This window comes from Chenopodium album, chromosome 27 (assembly GCF_948465745.1).
Source record: "Chenopodium album chromosome 27, dcCheAlbu1.1, whole genome shotgun sequence".
Taxonomy (NCBI): Eukaryota; Viridiplantae; Streptophyta; class Magnoliopsida; order Caryophyllales; family Amaranthaceae; genus Chenopodium; species Chenopodium album.
In genome coordinates, this window is record NC_137860.1 from 30124642 (window position 1) to 30133333 (window position 8692).

The window sequence follows — 8692 nt, forward strand, 5'->3', positions numbered from 1 at the left end:
AATGCATAATGATAATTGATTATGTATTCCCTCGTATCTTGTTAGAACAATTAAAATAAAAATGCTTACAGAAGTTACTAAATCTCTCAATTACTAGAGTGAGCGGACCGATTTGATCCGACTTAACCCGCCCAACCAACAAATTAGGATAACCCATGAACCCACAAAGATTGGAGGGAAAAAACTCAAAAAATTTCACCAAAAAAGCATAAACTCCCGCTTGTGCCAACCTCACATCACAAAAATCCATCCTACACTTCACCGCGTACATATATATACTCATACCCCTAAAATTCCAAATGACAAAAATGCCCTCATCAAAACGTTGACCTTAACATCACCCTCAAGGGTAAAATAGTCAAAAATACATCGATGTCACCACCAATATATATACCTCATCGCCTCTATATATCTCTAGATCTTTCTTACCTCTCGTTCGCAACAAACACCCTTCTCTCTCTCATATATCTTCGAATTCTCTTTCTCTCTCCTCACATATAAGAGACTCAATTTCTTCAAATTCGTTACAATTTTACATATAAAACACACCCAATTTCAAATTCTTGGCGCTAGATTTCTCTACCGTTTGATATAAAGTACTTAATTTATAAACCCTAATTTTTGAAATTTCTTTTTAATCAGATAGATTTGTGCTTCTTCTTTGCTGAATTTGTTGGATCTTATATGGGTTTTGTGTGATTGCTGTACTTTGTTGTTGATAAGATGATGAATTTGGAATCTGGGTTGTTTTTTTTAAAACGTTATTGAGGTTGATTTCGTTGATTTTTGGATCTTGCTTCGTTAATGATGATTTTAATCGATGGTTGAGGATGCTGACGCAGTTGTTTTCGTGATGAATTGTTTGAGTTTTGTTGATTGGCGAATTCTTGTTTGCTTTGATTCAATTTGGGGATTAGGGTTTTCTTTCTCTCTCTAAAAGTTCTTCAATTGTTACACCTGTACCGATAAATACCCACCTGCAAATTTCACCGGAAAAATCTTATGGATTAGGAATTATCATGACTTTTTTTGGAATTAATCTGGGATTTTGTAATTTTGCAAGAAAATAATTCTGGGTTGTAAATAATATTCCCTTTCTCCTACATAAGCTACATTTATCCCGACAATAAAGATAAGATATTGTTGATTATGTTTGATGGGTCGTAGAATATATTCTGCCATAATTTATATTGTAATTTGGTGTTAAATTTATGTCAATTGATGATTGGTTTGTGTTAATTTTTGCACCTTTATTTGGATATTGGTGGATTGGTAGGACTTTGATTCTGCCAAATATTATGTTTTTTTAATGTTAATTTTGTTTTCCAATTTGACAGCTTGTGCTAGAAGATTTTAGTGTGATTTGGACGAAAGAGAAGAGAGTGCGAACAAAAGTATTAATGGCAGAACAAGGCTTGGAAGGTAGCCAACCAGTCGATTTGTTGAGGCACCCATCTGGGATCGTTCCAACTCTTCAGTAAGTCTCTATGAGCTTATTGAGCAATGGTTTGTTTTGAAACCTCAAAATGTTGTTATGGTAGTAATCTTTCAGAGATGCTGCAATTTTGTTGAGTTGTTGTGTTCTCTTTCGAGATTGGCTATTGCGGGATGGTGTTGAAAATTGTGATCATGTACCCCAGCAATGTAAAGAGGGAATGTTTCTGATGTACTTGTTTGAAGTGATCATCAAACGTTTTGTAATGTTCAGCATAATGTTGTAAATGACTTATTTTTCACAATATCATATCACAATGTTTTTTAGTACATTTATATCACGAACGTTCGCGATGGTTGATGGTATTGTAAAACCTGTATACAGTAATAATAGGGATGTCTAATGGACAGGCAACTTTTTGGAGATTATATATTTGAGATTTTGTAGATTTCTTCTTTTGTTGAGGATGTAATGGAGCCTGTGAAAATGGAATCTTTGTCCTGCTCACCAGTTTTGCCTGTGTGCCACAGGGTTGTTATATTTTGGATGACATATCGATGATAATGTTAACCCTTACAATCCCATTGGCCTCTATTTTGTACTATGATTGGGTTTCTTTTGGCGAACATTTTCTATCTGAATTTCCAGACTTTTAATGCGATTTAAAAGCCTACTGCACCAGATTCTTAATTCTTTTATTCTACTTGGCAAAGTATTTGTGTAAGTATTTTGTTCTGCCCTTTAGTGGCAACTCTCTTTTGTTAGTTTATTTAAGTTTTGATTTTACCAAACGGGTCTTGGGGTTCTATGTGGATTATTAGAGTTGTCAATCAAGACGACATTGGTGTTGTTTTTCCTTACTAATTTTTTTTTCTAAGATGATGAATCAGTGAGTTTGTTGTGTAACTGTAGCCTTATAAATGTCTTCCTGTTATCCACTGTTTTTCTAAACTTTAGCAAATTTCATTTAAAAAATTAAGATAGTTTGGCCATTATGTGATTGTAGCCTAACTGGACCTTTTCTCTATACCAAGATTGCCTTCTCCTCCCCCTTCCCCACCCTCTCTCCTACTTAAAGCAAGGATGGTTAAAAAGCTGGCATGCAGCAGAAAATTCATGATTCATCTATATTTTTCTACCTGTATGATGTGCTTCTTACCTAAAGTTAGCATCTCCTTGATGTGTTTTTAATCTGAATGGTATTTAATGTGAATGGTGTTTTCTCTATGGCTTGTTTCTGGTCATAGGAACATTGTCTCAACTGTCAATTTGGACTGCAAGCTAGAACTTAAAGCGATTGCACTGCAAGCTCGTAATGCAGAGTATAACCCAAAGGTATACAATTGCCATAAAGTTGGCATTTTCTTCATACAGTTTGCCTTCTGCTTGTTAGTGCCTGAAATACTTAAATTTGTACTTTCTGTTCTGTTTAGCGTTTTGCTGCAGTGATTATGAGGATAAGGGAACCAAAGACAACTGCTTTAATCTTTGCTTCTGGCAAAATGGTGAGTTTGAACCTCTGTAAATGCTTGCTGAAAGAGCTTTATCGTTTAAGGTTGGCAAATTTCTTATAGGGAACTAAAAAAGCATAATAGCTAGACAAAGAATAGCAGCAATGTGGCACTACATCATAAATATTAGGCATTTCTTTTTGGAAATGTTATAGTAAGCATAAAGCTTTGACACCCAAGTTTTAGGTTTAAGTACCAGCAACAATATGCATTTAAAGGTCTGGAAATTTAGATAGAAAATGATTGCCAAAACAAACCCAATCAACTTCTCAGTCTGTTATATTGCTCAAATTTTGTTAAGTATGATTAGTGTTCAATTGGTGCTGAATGCTTTCTGATTGCCTGGTGGTCACTTTATCAACATAGGTTTGTACTGGAGCTAAGAGTGAGACTCAGTCAAAGCTGGCAGCTCGCAAGGTTAGTTTTATGCAGTTGAAGTTTTTGCTTTTGTTATTTGTGTGTATGGGGAATTCAGTTTTTTGTTTTTCTAATGTAAATTTCTCTTTCTTGTGATGTTCGCTCTTTCAGTATGCTAGAATCATTCAGAAGCTTGGATTTCCAGCAAAATTTAAGGTATTATTCTCCTGTCTTTTCTTTGTCATTTTCCTTTCTTTTAATTTATCTAATATTGAATTGATTGTTTATGGCTCCATTTACCAAGTCTCATATTAGATGATAAGAAATTCAACAACTACTACTTTTGCAGGATTTCAAGATCCAAAATATTGTTGGATCATGTGATGTTAAATTTCCTATCAGACTGGAGGGGCTTGCATATTCTCATGGTGCTTTCTCTAGTGTAAGTATTTGTAGCCTATCTTTCTCCAGCTCCTTTTCTCCCTTTTGATTCTGTGAATGCTATTTACTTTTTTAGTGTGTGCTTGTTGCCATGACATGTCTTTTTCTCCCTATCTTGGCTGCAATCAATCAACAACTATGGTCATCTTAGAAAGGTTGACATGGAATTTTTTGACCTTAGCTACTAGTTTGACTATTGTTTCTTTTTGCTTTCAGACAACAGTTTCAAGTATCAAGATATTTTAATCCCTTTAGGATAATTTGATGGATCTTCTGTTTTCTTTGAACTTTATTGTGTTGCTGAATGTTTGGTGCTGTGCATATTTTGAAGTGTTTAGTGAATAGTATCATTCTGGCTGGCTGAAAAAAAAATTTCTACATGAGAATATGAGTGTCATGATTGCCACCTATGATTTCATGCCCTTCATGATTAATTTTGAAACCTGCCCCCGCCCCTGCCCCTGCCCCTGCCCCTGCCCCTGCCGCTGCTGTTAGAATAGAGTTCCCTTAGAGCAGGTTGATGTTCACATGAGTAATCTTGATGCTCTTTACTGCTTCTGTCTCTTGGGTGGCTTGGTCTGGATTTGATGGAAGTATTGAGTATTTTATTTCATGCATTCACATTTTTATTCATGGTACTTGAGCCTTTTGTAATTATTGTTGCTGATTTTATAATGGTAAGAATGCAGTAGTGATGGTTGCTCTTTTTGTTTGTGTAGTATGAACCAGAACTATTTCCTGGCTTGATTTACCGAATGAAGCAACCCAAGATTGTGTTGCTTATATTTGTGTCTGGGAAAATTGTTCTCACAGGAGCTAAGGTAAGATTGGTCACCCTGTAAGCTCAGACCTTTACTCTACCCCCAGCCCTATATAAACTTAGAAGAAATGTATTTTGAGATAATTGGTTGTCTTTTGATTTGCAGGTGAGAGAAGAGACTTATACCGCATTTGAGAACATATATCCAGTGCTTACCGAGTTTAGGAAAAGCCAGCAATGGTATGGACAACTGCTTGTGTTTTATGTTACTGCAGGTGTTTGCATTTTGTTGAATTTCGTTACCTGCCAGTCAATTGTAGGCCATGGGAATAATATCTGACACATATACTTCATGTGTCCCTCAGGGCTTATTTGATTTTAGGTCATTTCTGTAGAAACAAGTTAGAATATCACCATCCATTGTGAGGTTTTACATCTATGCAAATTTACTAAGTAGTATCTTTTGGTAGTAGTTATTTAAGATGTCATAAGAGAAAATACAGAGACAATCGAAGTTTAACCTACAAACTTGACTTGTATTAAATATGGAATTACATTTTTGGTGTGTCAATGAGGAACGAGGGAGTGTGTATTTAGCTTGTAACATCTATAAGGCTTATTCGTCCATTTTCCACTTACAACTTGCTGGTTTGTCACGACAGATGATTATCTCAAATCAAGGGAGTTGCTGAGCAACATCTATTCTAGGACTTTTCAATGCTTCATCAACTTAATTGTAAATAGATGAAAGGAGATCTTGGTGCCTGCTTCTGCTGGATTCAATGATGACTTGTGATATGCGTGGCTGTGGGTGTCGCTAAAACAAACATTTTTTTTTTTTTTTTCCATTTCCCCCCTTCCCCTAGATGGTACAAGCTTCACAAACTCTAGTGTCAAAACAGTAACCGATAATGAGAATTACATAAATTTTGGATCAAACTCTTTTAGATGGTTGCGGATTGCTTCGTTCTCTTTTTCACCTTTGGCTTTGTGTGAACTGTCTAAATTAAGATTCAAATGCGTTTGATCCAGATGTGCTATTGTAAAACTTGAGTTGGCTTTCTCTTCATTATGTAGTCCTGATGTCTAAATTTGTGGAAGTTGCTTGTTATTGTGTGAATTATACAAACTCCAGAAAGTGAGGTATAACAAACTAACTTAACTAGAGTAAACAAGCAAATTTATGTTTACACCAAATTAAGTTGATTTTCATATATATACAAGAAAACTCAAACGGTTAATTAGAAATAACAATATACTACAGATCCTACAAAAGAAATATGCCACTAATCTCAAAACTTAAACCATAAAACAGCAATTGATACTTATTTAAGCACACAACGAGCACTAATTACGCCCTTAATCTCAGTTTCGAGTCCTTCAATCAGTTTCATGGTCCGGAACAGGAGAGTACCAAGCAGGGTGTTTGCCTCTATGCCTTAACATCCTAGTAAAAGAGGAATCAGGCATCATTGATTTCTCGTCTTCTTCAATTTCCTCAGCAGTCCTAGGCAATCCATCTGGTACATGTACATGTATCTTACGTTCACCTTCACTTTTCGCCTTCTTTTCGTCGCTTGTTTGATCATTAGATGTCTCCTTGTGTGCTTTGTGAATGGCTGCCACTCCATGGAGACACCCTATTAACGATTTCACTCCACCTGCTTCGATTATTAGCCTCTCCACCTCTTCTTTTGTAGACTCTTTCTGTAAAGTTTCGTCAATAACATAAATCCTAATTAGAACATTTTACATACCTTCTTAAAGTATTTGTGGCGTATACGAAGTACTTTTTTAGGATGTCCGAAATAAATGGTCACAAATTCACAACTTCTCATGATATACACTATACAGGAAGATATAAGCATATAGTTATTAAGTCTAGATGGAAGATAGAACTAATTACATGTTCAGTATACTTTCTTAGGATGTTTGGAATATATGATAACAATTACTCATATGGTAGTAAGCCGATGTGACAATTAATTCCGGATAAAACGAGTATATAAGGAACAATCTTTACCTCCAATTCTTTAAGCTCGAAATAAGCTTGCCAACAGCTGTAAGAATCTTCACCTTCAAGTACTGAGCAATAATCTGCATCAAAAACATAAAACCCATTAATATTAGAAAAGCATTAGTTGTGTAAATTAACCAAATTCAAAAGAAAGAAGAAAAAATTACCAGCAATTTGAGACTCAGATTTCTGAATCAAAGGAGGATCTTTTACAGCTCTCTCAAATTTGCTTCTGCTAAAAGGCTCCAACTTTGGCACCTTATAATCATGATTTTTCGCATTGCAATTTATGATTGAACTAAATCTCTTTGAATTATTACAACATGAAAAATAATTTTTTGATTCTAATAATAAAGTTGATGAACAACAATTAGATGCAGATATTGCCATACACCCACTAATCATTTTTATAAAAACAAAAAATAATATGAATTATTTCTAATGTTTTAAATAAATTTTGAGTTGGGTATTTGTTGTAAAAGGATAGATCTAAAGATATAAATAGTTGTAATTGATTGAATAAAAAGTGCAGGGGGTTTGTTTTTGGATAAGATGAAGGGATATTTATTTTGATATTTTTAAGAAGGTTAGAGGTACTGTCGGTTTGGGATTACTTTGGTGACAGACCAATTATATGTTAAATGATGTAGAAAATTAAGGTAAAGATGAGATCTTGACCGTATAAAATGGATGAGGGGTTGATAAATGACATTCAATGGTGGTTTTATAGAGAATGATGTAGGTTGTTAACATGGGACCAACTTGGTCGCAATATTCCAATTCTAGGGGCCGCCGTCTCAATCTTCGAGTATTTGAGTAACATGTTTGCGTTTGGTGCATGGCTTTGCGTTTTTGAATTTGAGTTTTTGGGTTCATATAAGTTCGAGTCGGAGTCGGAGTCGGATTGATTTATTAGGACTTAGTGACTTATGAGACATAAGGTTACTAGGTCTAACTAATTACAATAGGTGTTATTTTCATAGCTTCGAGATGAATTGATTTATTAGGACTTATGAGACATGAGGTTACATAGTCCAACTAATTAGGCTTTATACCAACAATGTATAGTTGTATGGAGACTCAAGGAGTATGTATCAATAAAACAATAGGAACTTACAATTTTCCAAGGAAGTTAACCCTGTATATGTATGGAGATCAGTACTAGTAAAAAAATAGGCTATACTATGTTATTTAATATCAGCACTTACACATATTGATTTACAAATTATAGTATTGATTTAAACACAAATATTTGTATGTGGCTCGGGTTACTCGATCGGTCAGGGGTTACTCTCACACAAAAAAAACGCGCTAAATGTATAAGTAACCTCATAATAAGTAATCCTTGACCGATTGAGTAGCCCTGACCACACAAAAACAACAATGTAAATTAAAACTTATTTTTAATGGAATTTAATTATTTTAACTAACTTCTTATTTTGACTAAATATTATCGTTTTAAGGTGAAGTAGACATTAATTAAATCCCTTGCTTAAACGAATCAACTCACTACTGTACCCAAACCGAACATCCTGTTTAGCCACACTGCAAAAAAAAGTAAAAAACACATATACTTTATTTATTATTATATTATTAAAAACTGTTCTTAAAGACCAACAAGTCTTACTATCCTAGCCATTTATTAACTGTGTTTTTTTTTTTATCCAATAAAATTATAGTTAACTTAGATAAGTTAATTAGTGTATTATTATATTATATGTTTCCATTATGTAATGATTGAATTTGGCAACTAAAAAATATTTATAGCAAGACTTAGACCCTGTTTGGTAGTTAGTTGGTAGCTGATTGTATTAGCTAATTTGACTAGCTGTTTATATTATCTGGTTTGACTAGCTAGTTATGATTAGTTGATTGTAGAAAAAATGTTTGGTAAATAGCTGTTAATTGTTAGTTGTTTTAGTGTAATTAAGAGACAAAAAGCTAATTATACAATAAGCTTATTTAAAAAGGCTCTTATAACGAGCTTTTTCAATTAATCAAACATCTAATTGGACAAAATAAGGTAAAAGTTCTTTAAAAAACTATTTACCAAACACACCCTTAAACTTGAAACCAACAAGTACAAACTAGTAACCCGGGACATCGCTCGATCCACGACTAAAATAATTTGTGCCTTGTGGTAAGGTATCCAAGAATATGGATACCCCCTT

At 34.2% G+C, this 8692-nt stretch overlaps 2 protein-coding genes across 3 annotated transcripts; one reads left to right on the plus strand and one right to left on the minus strand.

Moving 5' to 3' along the window:
- The first annotated feature begins 440 nt into the window (after positions 1-440).
- Positions 441-5483, plus strand: LOC145619046 (TATA-box-binding protein-like). Of its 2 annotated transcripts, none has more exons than XM_081673642.1 (10): positions 441-639; positions 1335-1477; positions 2683-2770; positions 2869-2940; positions 3313-3363; positions 3475-3519; positions 3653-3745; positions 4464-4565; positions 4671-4744; positions 5167-5483. In XM_081673642.1, coding segments are annotated over exons 2-10 (603 nt in total). In that variant the 5' UTR covers positions 441-639; positions 1335-1400; the 3' UTR covers positions 5168-5483. The 2 variants fall into 2 exon arrangements, with proteins under 2 accessions (XP_081529768.1, XP_081529769.1); XM_081673643.1 differs by having other exon boundaries at positions 441-596; positions 1338-1477.
- Positions 5484-5722: 239 nt separating this feature from the next.
- Positions 5723-6984, minus strand: LOC145619045 (CCG-binding protein 1-like). The gene is made up of 3 exons (XM_081673641.1): positions 6689-6984; positions 6528-6601; positions 5723-6211 (listed from the first exon to the last, which is right to left on the minus strand). Exons 1-3 carry the CDS (start codon positions 6924-6926, stop codon positions 5885-5887), a joined length of 639 nt encoding a protein of 212 aa, XP_081529767.1. The 5' UTR covers positions 6927-6984; the 3' UTR covers positions 5723-5884.
- Positions 6985-8692: the final 1708 nt, after the last annotated feature.

What these genes read in the sequence shown, in the direction of transcription:
- LOC145619046 (XM_081673642.1), top strand. Translation starts at nt 1,401, where the DNA reads ATGGCAGAACAAGGCTTGGAAGGTAGCCAACCAGTCGATTTGTTGAGG. An exon ending in CAAAGCTGGCAGCTCGCAAG is followed by an intron (nt 3,364 to 3,474) that starts GTTAGTTTTATG and finishes TCGCTCTTTCAG; the next exon opens with TATGCTAGAATCATTCAGAA. An exon ending in TTGTTCTCACAGGAGCTAAG is followed by an intron (nt 4,566 to 4,670) that starts GTAAGATTGGTC and finishes TTTGATTTGCAG; the next exon opens with GTGAGAGAAGAGACTTATAC.
- LOC145619045 (XM_081673641.1), bottom strand. Translation starts at nt 6,926, where the DNA reads ATGATTAGTGGGTGTATGGCAATATCTGCATCTAATTGTTGTTCATCA. An exon ending in ATCTGAGTCTCAAATTGCTG is followed by an intron (nt 6,602 to 6,688) that starts GTAATTTTTTCT and finishes TTTTTGATGCAG; the next exon opens with ATTATTGCTCAGTACTTGAA. An exon ending in TCGAGCTTAAAGAATTGGAG is followed by an intron (nt 6,212 to 6,527) that starts GTAAAGATTGTT and finishes GAAACTTTACAG; the next exon opens with AAAGAGTCTACAAAAGAAGA.